This window comes from Dermacentor silvarum, chromosome 4, assembly GCF_013339745.2.
Source record: "Dermacentor silvarum isolate Dsil-2018 chromosome 4, BIME_Dsil_1.4, whole genome shotgun sequence".
In the NCBI taxonomy this organism is placed as follows: Eukaryota; Metazoa; Arthropoda; class Arachnida; order Ixodida; family Ixodidae; genus Dermacentor; species Dermacentor silvarum.
In genome coordinates this window covers 188,990,510-189,008,036 of record NC_051157.2, presented here as the reverse complement: position 1 = coordinate 189,008,036, position 17,527 = coordinate 188,990,510, and the positions used below count along the sequence as shown (strand labels likewise).

At 45.2% G+C, this 17,527-nt stretch overlaps 1 protein-coding gene across 1 annotated transcript in view; it reads left to right on the top strand.

Moving 5' to 3' along the window:
• The window catches only part of LOC119449119 (uncharacterized), a 17,992-nt gene extending 959 nt beyond the window's left edge, over positions 1-17,033 (top strand). Inside the window, exons 2-5 of the mRNA XM_049666656.1 lie at positions 1,712-2,026; positions 7,389-7,541; positions 14,042-14,153; positions 16,905-17,033. Coding sequence (XP_049522613.1) covers positions 1,712-2,026; positions 7,389-7,541; positions 14,042-14,153; positions 16,905-17,033 — 709 coding nt within the window. The remainder of the gene's footprint in view (positions 1-1,711; positions 2,027-7,388; positions 7,542-14,041; positions 14,154-16,904) is intronic.
• The last annotated feature ends 494 nt before the right edge of the window (positions 17,034-17,527 follow it).

Below are 17,527 nucleotides of genomic sequence, written 5' to 3'. Positions count from 1 at the left end.
TTCGAGATGAAATTGACGGGAAATCGCGGATATTTTTAGCGCCCAAAGAAAGAGTCAGCTCGACGCTTCCAATCCGTCCGCTCGGAATCTCGGACCGGTGCTTGCACTGCGTGTGGTACGCACGCATCTGCAGAACAAGAACGCGATAGTGTTCGCGCGCGGAGCGCTATTGGCAGCAGCAGACTGCCGAAACACTTACGTGGCTCCGCCAAAGAGCCGAGTGAGCGGAGCGTGACGATGCAGAACTTGACTTGGCTTCGTCGTTTTGCAGCTAACGCACTGCCGGAGGGCCTTCTAAAGGCGTTGCTATGGGCAACGCATGCGTAGTCATATCAGACCGAGGACGGCGGTGGCGCCACAGGTACTAAATAATTCTAGCACGCTACATGCGGCGCCAAATGGGCGACCGCGCGTTGTGTGTTTGTATATTTGCCATCAAAATGAACATTTTGGCGACTCCTAAACAGTGATCGAGGAGGGCGTAGTAGGTACTGATTTTGGCCTCTCGGTGTTATTCAACATGCACCTATACTATTCGAGCATCATTGAATTCCGGCGCGGTCTCGAATGGAACCCACGACCTCGTTCTCAGCAGCACTACGCCATAGCCCCTAAGCAAACGCGGGAAATAGGGGATGTCTGCTTAGAATGCCATTCCCCACAACCAACGCTTTATCGCACATGCACATGTGTGTTATACACCGGGCTTAGCGGACAGGAAGCTCGGTGTATAAATGAAAAAAAAAAAAAAAAACATTATTGCCTATTGCGGCCACTGATCTTGATCGCAAAAATACCTTGTCATGCGGATCGTAAGCACTCGGTAGTTTCCGACTTCGGGCACTCTTGGTTTGTGACAACCGATCGGGTTTGTTACGGCGAATGCTCATCGCTTTGCTCCTTTTTTCCGCCACCCGCTAGGCTGCGTTCTGTCGCTGCTGTCACTGTGGGAAGGTTTCAGCGCAATGGGCTTGTACCTTACTGAGTGTTGAATGTATGTAATTGTTTGGAGTTCTATTTGCCCTCTGGAAGAGAGGCGCACAAAAAATTTAGACGACATAGTTAACCTATATTAGTGCCGCAGAGGTTTGGTATTCACTTAGAGAGATTCATTACGACTGAGATTGGATATTGCTTATCCGTGTGGTGACGGCGAAGACAATGAATTACATGTAGGTGTGCCGTCATGAGTCGTACGATCCACAGGCGTCGCAAGGACTGACCACGCAACCAAAGAATACCCTTAAATGTGAAGCAGCTTTGTCATGTAGCTATGACTACGCTTTATTATATTGACGCTTAGGGAAAAAATACAGCTTCGTATAAAACAGGAACACTGAAAAGTAGAGGCTGCAGCAATGGCTGCATGCGTGAGGTCCCATACTTGTGCTTCAAAACTGTTTTTTAGGTGATAACGTTTAGTAACAGCGTCTTTCAGATTCTTTATTGAAATTAACACTTCACCGTTAGGCGAACACCTACATGAAGGGTTTTTGTTCTTTTTTGCGAATGTGTGTTTCGAAGACCGTAGAATATTCAAGCTTCTGTTAGCAGCTTGAACAACATGCTTGCACGTGCTGGCGACTGTTTGCGAAATGACCGAATGTCACGATGACAGGACTACGAGCATTGGTGTAATACCTATTGTCCCCCCCCCCCCCCCCGCTCCATTCTTGCTCCCTCTTTTTTTTTTTTTTCTTTACACTGTCAGGCGCAAACCTAGCCAACAGTGGCATGAAAGTCACGGCAGAGCAGAGGCCTCGGTCGAGGTGCTGAAGACCACCTCGAAGCTGATCCTAAAGGCCAAAGCCAGCACCATCAAGGAGCTCAGAATGGCAGTACTGGAAGTTCCAGCCGCGTCGGGTGAGGAGCCTCATGGTCTAAACATCACAACCCTGAGCACGAGCGGCCCCTTTCTCATCGCGGCACTTGAGACTCCGTTGGAAACAGGGAAGTCCTACACGCTGGTCACCGAGTACGACTACGACAAGTCCGTGCGAGGCGGACCAATCTCCCTGACGGCGGAGTGAGTGAATAGATCGTTACAGTGTGTCCGTGAGCCATTGCCAGAATACCTGGTTAGCGGAGACGTTTGCAGCATATACATTTTATAATGGGCACCGTTATGATGATGATGGTGATTTAATGGCATCCTCTTTGAAAAGGGGAGCCGAAAAATAATTCACATAACCTGCTTAATTTAAGCAAAAGTATGCTGTACATGATTTTCATGTACAGCGTTTGGCAGCATGTAAAGCATTCTAGCATTTTTGTATACATTTTTTTTCTTACTTCCTCAAACTTTTCTACCTTGTACCGCTACCTATGCCGGTAATGGATCCATTCGTATCAATATCTTCCCTACTGTTTTGCACCAATAATCTAAATGTTTCTTGCTTATCTCAACTACTGATCGGTTGATAGTTCCATCCAGTTTAATCCAGGCGCTTCAGGAAGTTTTACTTTACCTAGGTCTCTAACTTAGTTGATTCCTTTCCATTACATTAGGGTGTACTGAGTGGTCTCCGGATTTTCGCTTCAAAATACGTACGCCTGATCTTGCTGAAAATATTTGCTCCGGTATGTTTTTGTCCTTAGGCAACCAGCTGGAGCCTCAAATAGCAAGGCACTTTGCTTCGTGTTATTGTACAGATTTCCCTTCTAATTTCCTTCTTATTCTTGTAATTATCTCCATGGTCTTTCTTGTTTCCATTCTTTGCATCCAATTCACTGTTTCTCTCGCTTTCTTTTTGATGACTCCTGGTTGTCTACTTACTCATTCTATTACCCTGTATTTGGTTGCCAACTTTCTTGACCTCTTCCTCCATTCTGTGTCCACGCTTTTCAGGGACACATGTACACTTTAGCCGCTCATTTATTTTGAACCCTGTTCGTGAGTCCTTCTTCAAAAATAATCTTGCTCTGCACTTCTCCGACTTCAAAAAGAGGCCTAACCAATGTCACCCTGCACATCCTCACTTGTGGTTTTACCGGGGGCTTCCAAAGCCAACCGGTTCTCCCAATCTTTGGATAATTTCCAGCCCCGACAAAATATTTGATTTTAAGCTTAGAACGGCATTTGCGAACGTTAGCGCTGGCACTATTACTCCTTTCTATATTCCACACATCCCCTCATACTTATTAAGGCGCCAAAGCGCTCTGTTTTATTATTGCTGTATTCCGCTTCCCCTTTATTTTCAGATTACCTTGGCGAGTGCTTGAGTAAGCCTTTCCTTCGTTTACGTGTACGCCGAGGTGTTGATATTGCTTGACTTTGGGTATGACTCGCTTTTGAATTGACAGCACGTAATTACTCGTCTCTTCAATAAAGATCGTAATTGCCATAATGCGTAGGCAGTGGCGCCATCTATGGGTAAATTGTATGCTGGCTTGAGTTAGTGCTTCGTGTTGTATGCCAGGTATACGTTTGGCGGGAAGTTTCTGGTAGTTGTTTACGTGCTCACGTGGTCTATATGGCATGACTTGGCGTCATCTACGCGGGGAACGGTTCTGTGAGAAGTAATGGCGTGAGTTTAGTCGACATGGCTAGAGTGTCTGCTATAGCGTCGAGGAGAACACAGCAAGTAGTGCGACGCGCTCGTGTAAATTTGAACCTACAATCAGCCGCGGAGATAAGTTGCGTATTTCTGAACATTTGTTTCACGAATGTGTCCTTACAGCAGCATTCGTGCTGTAATTCGAAAGCTATACTTTACAAGCAAAGAGTAGTTACGAAACATTTGACGATCCTAATGGCGTGGGTACCAATCTGCGTTGAATAAGGTGCGCTGTTTACATTGACAAGCGTTCAAACTGTTACCAGTGGAAACATTGCACGACCACCTCGTTTCTTGGATGAGGTTACGGCCCCCGAATAAAATACTTTTGTTTAGTAATAACAGCATACCGCACATTGTGAATCACACTTTTCGAGTGACGTTCCGCGGAATGCGCGTGCGTCCGAAGCAGTGAGATGTTGGGTTATAGATCTGTTCGATATAGTGCATGGTACAAGCACGCGACATGACCTTGCGAGTTCTTAGTGTCGTCGGGTTTTATTTATGCGATCCCCTTTGGATATTACTGCTTCGCAGGACAAAAAGGCAATGGCTAAGCACAAAGCTTACGCGTATCATGCTGTTTTACCAACCGCAGTGATCGTTGTGTTGCTCAACGCCATCGGCCTCATGCAGGAGGCTAACCTAGAAATAGCGTAGTGACCTTTAAGTCTACTGGAGTTGAAATGCGTGGCAACGATTCCGGTGGCTGACGCAAATATTTTATAACGATTGGCGCTTAGTTGTTTCGGGATATGATTGGGTTGGTCCTACGCGAGCATTGTTGCCACGTCAAGCGATCAGATAATGAAAATGTTTTACAGTTCACGCGGGCAATTCACAGACGCCGGCTTTCGGAGTCAATTGAAAACTGACAACCAAGATTGTTCTCAACACATAGACACACATTGCGGCTGATGCGCGTCGCATGTTTGCGCAGCCAAGATAAATTTCCGGATAATGTAGTTACGGCTGCGCTCTTCGACGAATTTGTATGAACTGACACCACTTGAATTTCACGGAAAACATCTCCAAATAGTTCAGCAGCGCCGCGGCTGCTCGCACAAGCCAGAAAGGGGGAAAGGCTCACCGAGCGGCCTTCCCTCCTAGCCCGATGAAAGCGTCTATTGTAATTGCACCGAATAGATAGAAACAGCGCAGAAATCACGGGGATTAGACAGAACTATACACAGGAGCTCTGTTTTGACTGGGTCTGTTACTTTTTTAATTTATTCCGCATATTTACTCGCCAAACAACGCGTGTTTGTAGGCAGTAACTACGCTGGTAGCGACTTTTGATGTGTTGCACAGCAACCCGCCCGAATATTTTTTGTGAGGTGAAAACTGTCGCCGAGGCGAAAACGAAAACAACTGCGTTCAGTAATGAAAGTTTTTGCTGACGCTTTACACCAGCTGAGTATGTTGGCCACTGTACAACCCCTCCGTACACGTTTCCATGTACCAGTGGTGCTATTCTGGACAGACGCTATATTGTCAGAAATTGTAATGCCGGCAGTTTAATAACCAATAATAATAATAATAATAATAATAATAATAATAATAATAATAATAATAATAATAATAATAATAATAATAATAATAATAATAATAATACAAATCCTATGCTAACAATAACTAAAAATACGTTAAAAATTTTATAAACAATATAAAGATAGCCCCGTTTTCCCATCAGGACCGAGAGGATTGCGAATCCGACAATATCGTGCGTCGTACTTGTGTAAAATGAATAGTGTTTAACGCAGGCCGACCGAAGACTTAGCTCTTTAGCCGCGCAATTGGTTAGAAAGACTCGGCACGGTCAACAACGGTCGCGAATATGCCGCTGCAGACCAGAAATAGGCGACGCGAGGTAACTGGCCTACTTGCGTACACTCGCCCCAAGCGGCTCTTACGCAAAGGGCACCTCGCGGACTCGGGGGAAGCTGAGAGGTAACGGTGCTTCTGGAAACGCCGTTTTACTCTTAATGAAAACGATACACAGGGTCGTAAAACGCTGGGCGTCAGGCGTGGAGAGACTCTGCCTGCGGTCAGCGAAGGGGTTGAACCGGGGGTGGGGGTGAGGTTGGGTTCGTGCGTGCCGTCTCCGAAATGCGTTTAGATCTCCTTGTTACTTAGGAACCGGGGCCCTATGGTGTTGACGCCATTCGTTGCTTACAGTAGTCAACTGTCTTCGGTTGCTGGCGTCTTTACTTTATGCTGATGGGGCAAAATTAGGTTCATCTCTACATGACACCACGGTTTAGTTAACAAGGCGACTTGTGCTGAAAAAACCATCGCAAGGATCTGCAACACCCGTGTTCGATATTTATTGGTCTTTTAGGCAATTGCAATAGAGCCTAATTTTTTTCTGCATTACGCCAGCAAGTTGCAACACCTTGTTTAAGGTTAACTATCATGATAACAATCATAAGGTTGAACATACGTGCCGCAGGGTTATGAATCGGGATCTCTTATTTTTCTGGCAAACGTGAAATTGAAATCGTTTTGCTTGGCTTGCACTGCGCCCAATTCGGTTTGTTTTATTTCAAGAGACGATGCACCGGTTGTACGCAGCAGAGCTTTATTAAGGGTGACAAGTTAATAACGCTGCAAAATAAATAATTAAATGCAACTTAGGATTCATATTTCATTCGACAATGACTGAATATATTAGAATTTTGTGATGTGCATCTGTTACGATATATGCGTTTATATATTGTTCGTTCTTGTGCGTTAATCATACACTATGTCAGGATGTTACTTATGCTTCAAACAAATATCGGCGCCCAGTTTAACATACACGGCTAAGTACGAAGCTGTAATATACGGGTTTCGATTTCATTGGAATGTAGCAATACACCATTTTTTCAAACTATTTAATGCTACAAGTCATAATTCCGCTTGTTTCGATTGGTAGGACTTCGGGCCGCCTCATAAATTGAATTTCATTCGGATAAACTGGGCAATTGTTTAATGAGAGCAATTCTACCTTTCGCGCATACTCATAGTTCAGATTATCGAAAGCGCATTTTAGAGAGCTTCCTAATTAACGAAGCGCTTTTGATTTCCCTGCAGGTACTGTAGAGCCTGATGCTTCGGAAACCTGGAAGTAATTGAGTTAGACGTCTCGCCAGATTTCAGTCTTGAGGTTGAGAATAGGTAAATTGTTAGTAATATATGGCTGTGCCAGATATCAGCTCAGGTACTTAATGGCAATGACCCGTGAGGAAGGTCGAACGCTCTTATGGTGGAACACAACACATGTGAGCGTGCTCGCTGTCTGCACAAAATGGGAGCGCAACACGAACGCATGTTTTGCTCTCGAATGAAGTAATGCTATTTATATTAGCGCGTGATTTGATAAAAGTATTGTCGCGTGCCATTCACATTGTGAAATAGTAAAACCAAGGTCAAACTGTATTCGTACAAAGAAATGGCCTTCCTACGTCCATAAACACATTTCAGCCAAGATTGAATCACAGAGACAACCCACGGCATAAAGTAATGGCGGTAAGCAAACATCTTGATTGGGTAACGATCTGTTGCTAAGGAAATGATTAAGGAACGCGTGAGGTGAGGTCGTAATTATCCCAAGTGATCACGAAAAGAACCGCCAAAATCGGAGAACATCGGCAAGCGCCAAAACTCAAATGTACGACGCAAGCCGCGTCGGCGAGCGCGGCTCCTATCCGGCAAGCAAAGGAAAAGGTGTGACCTGCGAGACGTTTCGAAACATCGGTACAAACAGCTGGCATTACAGCTCTGACTAAGTTAGCTGAATGGGTAAAAATATTGTCATACGAAACGGCGCCTGGTTTTCAACCGGTGCAGGCTCGCCAAGATGCAGCTCCAGAAAGGCGAGGCGCACGCCGCCTTCCCGTGCTTGGAGAGGACCGGCTGGAACGTTCCTGTGGCGCTCACGCTGCAGATTCCCAAGGGCCACTCCGCCGTCGCGAATGCGCCCATGGACGGACAGCCGAGAGGGTAAGTCCTGCGAGCACTCGCTCCCAACAACCCAATGCCCCGCGTCCGTGACGTTCACTTGCCACTGAGGAGCGCGTAGATTTGGGTCATACAGCATTTGACAGCAAACGGGGCCAGCCGATATACTAGTAGACTTCAAGGGAGAAAAATGGAGCTGGGGATACCATGCAATGCGTAGGGCAGATAAGCGGTGGTCCATTCGAGTTCCAGAATGGGTACCAGGTAAAAGGGAAGTGCCGTCGAGGACGGCTGAGAATTAGGTGGTGTGATGAAATTAGCCAATTTGCTGTCACTGCTTAAAATGGATGTCGCTAGGAGAGACACTTGCCCTGCATTGGGCATACAAATAGGATTATGAAAATTCATGGGGCGTCCCCATTTATAGGGGGACGGAATACCAGCGAAGCTGTTTAGGCTGCATACATTATGAAATAATTTTTTTTCATGCGTTACCACACTACGCCGACACCGAGCTTTGTTGCCCGCGTAGCCCCGTGAAACGCGATATTATCGCCGCTCGCTGTTGCTTGCAAATGCGACTCGAAAAGACGCAACCATGGAAGCTATCGACGCCCGCCGCGGTGGCTCAGTTATAGTTACGGCGTTGCGCTGCTGAGCACGAGGTCGCGGGATTGAATACCGTCAGCGGCGGCCGCATTTTGATGCAGGAGAAATGCATAAACAGGCGGTGAAAATTACTCCGAAGCCCTCCACTATGTCGTGCCTCATAATCAGAACTGGTTTTGGCACGTAAAACCACAGAAAGAGGATGAAGGAAGCCATCGACAAAAAGGCGAAATGCCAACAGTAAAAAAATTCGGCAGAGGACTGCTTACGCGTGGGAATGCGAGAGCCCTTTGGGGAAACTTTTACGTCAGCCAGGTGGCTGCGATGTCACGTGTGCAATCACGTACGCACTAGGCACACATTTAGTCAGCCAGAACCATGGAGCCGCCGTGGCGTCGCGGAGGCATGCTCGTCTTGCAACCGAGAAGCCCGGGTTTGATTCCCACCAAGATCGAAATGTACCCAACTTTTCTTTTCAAAGCCTGTAATTTACTTTGTTTACAGGAACCGGCCATTTTTTACTTGTTTTTATTCTTTGAGCCGTCGGCCATTCCTGTCCTCGCACCGTGATACGGTCGTAAGCCGATGAGCGTATGCCTCCCACCTGGGAACGCATGTGGACGATGCATGCGTGGGCTAGAGCTAAACAGCTTCGCTGTAAGAACCATGGCGTCCCGCACCTCTTTTGCGCCGCTATAACTGCCTTTTATTCGTGAGCTCGAAGTGGCTGACATTGCTTGCACAAACAACTCATTATTGACTTTTTAGCAGAAGCTAACTAATTAACTTTTTCTTCGACTATTTCGGGGCACATAATGAAATATACAAATCGTAGCCGGTGATTTTGCAAGGCAGGTGCACTTAATAACAAATTGTTATGATGCCACCAGTTTCGAGATATGCGTGCCCAATGTAGGTGATGAAACACATTGCAATTCGCAATATTTTTTTCCCTGCAGAACAGGGGAATAGCCGCACATTATACCACAAATGTTAGACTTATTTCAAAACTTATCCCAGTTGCAAAATTCATTGCACGTGGATGAGCTTTGAGAACTGAATGTCTTTATTTGTGCAATCTGCCCCAAGAATAAGAAACCTGTAAAGATCATTACGACCTACAAGTAATATTTTTGTAAATGAACAGGTATTGCTGTCTTTTACAAGACATAACAGGAGCAAGCAGAGCATGAACGAACAGGTTTAGTGGAATAAAACGACATCAAACGGAAAGAGATGGCCAGAAGTGTGGCCAGGCATTTTATTAGAACAGACTTAATCTGCTAAACTGCGCAGTACGCCGTCAAAGCTGTTCTAGAATTTTAACGGTGTGCGGAAAAAAATATCTTGGAACAATCGAAGTGGTGCCTGAGCGAAGCAATGTCTGCGGGCCCAAATAGTCGCAATTGACAAAAAGGGTCACCTATCAGTGTATTCAGGTGCATGAATCGGTGGTTTTTGGATCTACAATATAATGTCTGACAATAAGCACAACCGTGTGTCATATTGGTCAACGACTGGAACGTCAAATGATGAAGTTGCGGCCATATCGGTGCTAAATGAATGAAAAAGCTGGCACATTCCACGCCCTGTGGGAATCGATGTTATGCGAAGGTGTGTGCGGTGAGCCTATCAAGTTAACGAAACGACCATGAGAACACCAAAACGTAGGTGGCTGTTTCATGACCAACATGACACGCATGTCATGACATTCATGTCATGCGTGATGTCATGTCATCACGTCATGTAACCATTTATATCAGAATTCATTTCAGTGGTTTTTGAGTGTTCGTCTTTTTTCGCTGAGTCATTGTCATTTTTGCCGAGTGATGCTCATGACTACGACTTCTCCCATCAGCCTTTAGTGTATCCTTCACTTAGTGCCCACGTCCCAACCCATTCCAGTGGTTTTGAGTGTTAATAATTTTTCGCTGAGTCATTGCCATTTCTTGCTGAGTAATATTCATTAGTGAGTCATTATTGTATTCTACTATTATCGTTTCTATTATAACCATACTTTACCCATTACGATAAATTATGTTCGATTCCTTGCCACTTTGGGGATTTTTTCACCCAAGAAGTAGGCGGCTGTTTCATGACGTGTTTGACCTATCATTTAGGTTCGTCATACTTGTTATCCTATGCCAATTTCTGTACATACAAAGTTAACGAAACGACCATGAGAGCACCAAGGCGTAGGTGGCTGCTTCATGACCTACATGACACGCATGTCATCACATTCATGTAATGACCTAACATGTCCTGAAAAACTTCATGTCCGAACCCACGCTCATGCTCGACTATTACTTCTACCATCATCCTTTAGTGTTTCCTTCACCTAATGCCCACGTCCGAACCCATTCCAGTGTTTTTTTCCAGCATATCTTTTTGTCACTTTGGATACATAAATGTATTCTACTATGATTATCGTTACTATCATAACCATACTTGCACCATTACCAACATTAATTTTCGATTCTTTGCCACTTTGTTTTCTTTTTTACCCATGAGAGCACCAAGACGTAGGCGGCTGTTTCATTACCTACATGACATGCATGCCATGAGATTCATGTCATGATCTATCATTTATGTTCGTCATCCACTCTGTCATACTATGCCAATTGTGGTACATACCAAGTTAACGAAACGTCCATGAGAGCACCAAGAAGTAGGCGGCTAGATAGATCGCTCAAAGTGCGAAATGTTCGCCAAGAAATACTTCTCATTTAAAAAGCCAATTTTTGGGACGCATTTCCTGTTTTCAACATTTCATCTTCAAATGCGTGGGACGCGACCATACAAAAGAGCATATTTGAGTGCTGAGCCTATAAGAGCTATGTTTTCTATGGTGTGTACGCTCTTGGCTTACCTTGCTTAGTTTCGTATTTTAGGGTGAACCTTGAACACCAAGCTTCTAAGCGCATTTCAACAGCTAGCGCCGATATGTTTGTGCCACATTACATCAGCTGTAAATGTAGTCCGTGTCTTTGCGCGATGGTTTGCACATGTTGTCACTAGGTATTCTACAAAAGTACCATTTTGTTAGTAAACGTGAACACCATTGCAATTTTTTATTTAGCGTTTCACTCGCAGAAGATTGAAAAGTGACAGCTACTCGTCTTGATTATTAGCACTTACGATACACAAAACGCTGTCATTTGGATACGAGTGGATTTGCACAGCTATGTAACTGCTGTAAACGCAAAAGAAAAGCGGCACACAGATCGACCCAAGCAGGATACCTGTCACATGGGCATGGTTAATTTTACGCTGTCGAGATACGAATTATTACCTCATGTATCAATAGTAAGCGATCTAACCCAGTTGGTAAGTGCCGCGAAGAAAAGCGTCGAGTTAGGTTTTGTTTCCCACTTTAACCCTATTATCGAAAGCTTTTGTTCTCGCCGATGGAGTTTCTTTTTTCCTACAGAGCAGTGCGCTGATCTTTCTGGTCAGGCAATGAATGGGGTTATGTTTTCCTGTCAAGCCGAGCGTTTATCTGTTACCGTGAAGCAGTGCGGTTATTTGTTCCTGAGGGCTAGTGTCCTTGTTCCTGTCAGTGTTCTTATCTGCTCCTATCAAGAAATGTCATTATCTGTTCTTGTCGAGCATTGCGCTTATTTGTTCCTGTTAGGCCATGTCCTTATCTGTTACTGTCAGGTAATGTCCATGTCTGTTCCTGTCGAGCGGTGGACATATCTGTCCCTGTCGAGAAGATTGATCATGTGCTCGTGTGGGGCATACTGAACATATTTCCGAAGAAAATCGTAGCGACGTTATGAGAAGGCACTGTTATGAAGGTTCCCACATTTTTGAGCTCATGCCTAAGTAATCTTACGACGTAATCGACACTTCGGCATATCCGCATCGCACATTACGATATTCCTAATGCGGCCATAACTGTTGGAAAATATATTGTTTTCACTGTGCTGTCGCGATAACTACCGCATGGTGGCATCTAGATGTCCAATAAGACTATATTATTGCAGCAAAACCATAAATAAAAATTTTACTTCAAACAATGTTGCAGAGAAAGTTCTTGAAAAAGATACAGTAAATTAGCAAGGTGTCGTGCCACAAAGTATCCAGCTACGACAAATTGACGAACGATTTATCATTCCCACTGGGGCAGTCTCGCAGCGATACTTGAGCTGGGCGGTGATGTCTGACGTGATGACAAATTCGTGGCGTTCCTGCTGAAGTAACAAATTCTTGGCGGCTTCGATGACTTTTCATTGGCCGGTGTGTGTCTATCGGGTGGTCCGCTTTTGGTGGTATGGAGAGAAGGCAGGTGGGGGCGGTGAAACTGAATGGCACAGAACAGTTATTAAAACATTTTCAGTCACCATATGGTTCCGCGGGTGTTTGCTCCACGAATTCATTGAAAAGGAACTGCAGCATATTCAGGTGTTCGACGACCTCATATTAGTAGCAACCTCACTCGTCGCTGTTCCTGCTGCCATGCTTCAAGCAAATTCAAATAATGCAAAAAATACACGAAAAAGTTACTGCAGCAGTGCTTGCGATAAAAGAACTTACGGCGACTATAGACGGTAATGCGTCAGCATCGGACCAATATAGCCACACCTCGCATTGCCACCATCAAAGCGAGGGGTGCATGAGGCGTGTACTGCAGCGGGATTCCTCTTTCGCGCTTCCCGAAGAACGCTCTGCGGCAACTAGCGCTGCCACCGCGGAGCCTACTTGTGGCCTCCGAAATGCATGGCGCCTGAGAAACGCGTCATGTCCTCAATTGCGCTTCTTTCTGGAAACGCTGCGTCATCTATAGTGGCACTGCTACAAAGTCGGCGCGTAGCTCCCGAGACTAGAAGCGCGGCGCGCCGGTTCCTTCGAACGCTGAGAATCGTTCCCTCGCTTGCCGCACACTCAGTGGCACAAGCTCAGAACGTCGGCGAGTAGTTCGTCGAAGAGCGGCATATGCATTCATGGCACAGCTCCCTAAAGCGTTCATTGCATTTGCGGCGCAGCTTGCTGACCTCAAGGGCTCCTGTCCTTGAGGAATCCGTGTGACGTGGGTTCGATTCCGCCAAGCATCGGAGAAGTGTAAGGAACGTTCTTGTCATTTTAGAGCGGCACATTCCCAGCGGCGCATGACTAACTACCCAAGTTGGCATCAAAGACGTTCATTGAAGAGTGGCACGCACCTACTTGAACATACCCAGTAACCAAAGTTGCCACCAAAAATGTTCACTGGAATACCGCATCTACAGTGACCCATCTCGGCGTGAGAGAGGTTCGCTGAGGAGCCCCACCCATGTACACATTGGCACATACTCAGTGACCCAGGTTGGTCCGAATGTTGGTTTCGAAACTATTTAGCCATTCGACCATTGACTACCCAGGTAGGCGGAAGAAGGGTTGTATATGTACGTTTGTATGCTTGTATATTCAGATATACATACATACAAACGCCCATACAAAGATAGATCGCCCCCAGAAAGTGAGTCAAGTACCCAAAGAATGCTAACGCATTAAAACGTTTACAGCGAGCAACAGAAACCAAGCGTTATCAAGAACAAACTCTATCCGCCGAACACAAAAAAAAAAAAACCTATGTATGTATAGTACAAATAGAAGGATGACTACCGCAACAGGAGAGGGGGCCAGGTAAATGCACACGTATACCCAGGACAGCTGTCCTAGTGGGCGCCGTTCCACATAGCTGGTTGCGACGGCTGCATCTTCGAAATAATACGTAGAAGTTATTGAAGGAACAGGCCACTTTGGCAAACTGCCCGACATGTTTTCTCCGGCTCAATGCGTTCAGGGGTGGCGTACTGTGTACAAATCCAGAACTCTTCTAAAAGCACCACTGCCCAGCCGAGGGCCGTGTGCCCACTGTTTTTTCTTTTGTTTATCATCTGCTTATTTCGCATGAAAAGGCTCACAGAATACTTTTTACTATTTTGCAGTACTGGCAGCGTGAGCGTCATTAAGTTCAAAGATACATTGGCCATGCCTCCCGACATGCTTGCCTGGGTGGCATTCCCAACCACTCTGAAGCGGCTTGACGTCATTACAGGCGTAAGTATAGAATTGTGAATGTTTTTGTTGTGACTGTTGGATTTTTGTTCTTGCTACAACAATGGTGCGGCACCTTGTGTGACTCGGTAATAGTGAAAGGGTCATGGTGAATTCGAATGACAGCATGATATCTCGGCTAGTCAATCCGCATTTTATTTTGCCTACCAATGACATTCGAGACGATGTGGCTTAAAGTGCGTGCTCCTATCTGTCCAAAAAGCGATACCGCAACAACTGTGAATATTTGTTCAGTGCACATGTGCACTTACACTGTGCTGCGCGTTTCCTTGTCTCGGAGGAGGACAAATGTATTTATTCTCTTAACAAATGCAGTGGCTTTAGCAAGGTTCGTTAATTTGTTTTGTTTTCCTATAGCTCACATTAAACAAAACGTCAGCTCCTAGTGTCGTCCGTTTGCTAAAAGAGTATGTCTAGCGAATGAAAGTTCCTTTTCATTGAAAGACAACTTGATAGTTGTATTGCTGTTGTAGTGACAGCGCTAGGCTGTTTGCTCAAGAGTAATACTTTTGCTGTTAGTCACACAAGAGGCTTTCTGTAAATGTTAATGGGACTGTTCAAGGAATAGTGGGATGCTCCTTCATATGGAGAGCTTGTGTGTACTACAAATCGGCTCTGCGGATGCCCACAAGGTGCAGGAGGTATCATGAAAGGGAGAAATTGCCATCCACCCGAATGTTGCAAGAAGCTAGAAAGGAAACCCATATGAATTTCTCAGAAAGAACGCTTTTCAATTGTGGAGAAATGCCGGACATGACGAATTTTTTCTCAACTGGGAAGCGTTCTTTCCGAGAATTCTGCACGGGTTTCCTTTCTGGCTTCTTGCTACATTCGGGTGGATGACAATTTTCCCCCTTCCTTGTGTATATTCGTAACGTTCCTTTTTTCTCTCTGTTGGGGTGTCCATTCGCGCAAAATGTCATGCTCTCTCATTTTCTCCTGTTTCGGCGAGCCGGGTCGAAAAATTTGCGTACTTAAGTTTGCTCTCCATACCATGTTTCGTAGCCAGGCAATTTCTCATATACAGTTCTAAAGCCAGATTGCTACACAGCTTCACTTCATAGTTAGCCACGTGCCGTTTTTTGTTTGAATTTTACGGCCCTCCTAATCTATGGCTTTCTTGCTGCGTTTGTCATAGTATACTGTACTTCAGTTGAATGTAAATTCTGATAATATACGTTTATTTGACTCATATCGAAGCGCAGACCACGAAAATTCAGTTCTTTTTTGCTTATGTTTCTTTTCGTTCCTTCAGTTCCAGCTGCACTATTTTAGATGACCTTTAGTGCTGTTAAAACCAGCTTCCAAAATCTGTTGCGTTTTTACGGCTAACCGAAGCCAACAGCTATACTTACCTGTCATCTCATCGTCTGCAGCCTTTCTTCACAGTTTTTCTTGCTTAATAATATGCGTCGTCAACTGCAAACAAACGAATAACTGCCCATTCCAATCTAACTAAACTCGTGTGCGTTTCACTTTTGCAGAGTGCTGTGCGTGAGCTACAATGCAATGCCCGTCAGAGCACCCTGCCTTCACTTGTTCCTATGATCCTTAGCGCCAGACATATGCCTTACTCCTTATGGTCGTGTACTCAATCTTAACGACAAAGAAGGGTCCATTGCCCCCCCCCCCCCCCTCTCCCCTGAACTACAGGTTATGACTTTGAAACATACTAATTTGCCTAACCTACCTACGTTTAATGATTGCGTACCTTAACCAAGAAAGTGTAAGAGCAAGGGTGAAGATCATTATGCAGAAGACAAAGGTGATGTCCGATAGTCTGACTAGAAAATGATCGCTAGTCAGCCATATGTCTATGCAGGAGTACGTTTATCTTGGTCAATTACTTACAGGAGATCCTGATCATGAGAAGGAAATTCACAAAAGAATAAAAGTGGGTTGTAGTGCATCCGACAGGCATCGCCAAATCCTGACAGGGAGCTTTCATCGAAATAGAAGGTGTACAGTCATTGCATTCTACCGGTTCTAACTTATAGGGCAGGGACTTGGAGATTAACAAAGCCCGAGAACAAGTTAAGAACCCCGCAAGAAGCTATTGAAGAAAAAATGTTGAGCGTAACGCTGAGACAGAAAGAGAGCGGTGTGGATGAGAGAGCAAACGAGGATAGCTAATATTCAAGTTGACATTAACATAAAAAGGGAGCTAGGCAGGCCATTAATGCGTAGGGCAGATAACCGGCGGCCATTAGATTTATGGAACGGGTGCCCGGGGAAGCGAAGCGCCCTCGAAGATGGCTGAAAGTTAGTTGGGATGATGAAACTAGGAAAGTTGCAGGCGCAAGTTGGAATTGGCTAGCGCAGGACAGGGGTAACGGGAGACTTCTGGGAGAGGGCTTCGTCCTGCACTGGATATAAAGATAAAGCTCATGATAATAATGGCGATGATGATGACCTACTTGCTGATGATTGCTGCTACTTGATGATGATTTGCTGCTATACTTGCTTGCGATCAGCCTGGTTCGAGATAATACTTAATAGCAGCGCAAGCGGCTATAGTTATCAATTATACCGAACATTGCTTTGGCAGGTGTTCAAAAGGCAGATAACCCAGCATTGCATCTCTCTTCAAATGAGAACTGTTCCATGCGCACATGCTTGTGCCCCTGGCTTTGCAGTGGGTAACTAGCAACTTGTGTTCACTTAGCTTACAATATTTTTGCGTCGCGTCACAGTTCACCAACACGCCATCCTGAATCTGTTTTCGGTTTGCAGAAGATGTCAATTTACGCCAAAACGAAAAATGCGGCCCTAAAGGCGTCCGCCAAGAACGCCTTGGAGTTTCTTCTCAAGTACTTCCAGGGCCCCGCAACAGAACCGGTCACAAAGATCGGTGCGTATTGAAACTCTATTTTGCCGGAGTTTAAGTTAGGCTATACTGGAACTGTTGTTACGGAAAAGGGTTTACTTGTACAGCGTGCAGTACTGTACAATGTTTTGTGTACATCATGTCCTGCACGGTGTAACTGCTCCGAAACGACAGTGACGACGCATGGAGTATCTGCGCTGACGTTATGAACATAATGCAAAATAAGTGAGCTGTTACAATAAAAGCGCGAAGACACTGCACTGGTTATGAAGCAAAATATTTATTGCAGGTAGGTGATTTACGACCCGTTCTGTGGTTGATTTACACCCGTTCTGTGGTGATTTACACAAACGTTCTGTGGGAACTGTTTGTGAACAATTTAAAACTTTTTTTTTCTCGTGAGAAAAAAAGCACCAGCTCAGGTGCGTCGCGTCGCAAAAAATAATCGATGACGGAGAATGGCTTGTTTTAAACGGATTGTGAGCCACTCTTCAAAAATTAGATGTTTGCGTAAACAGTGCGTCAAAAA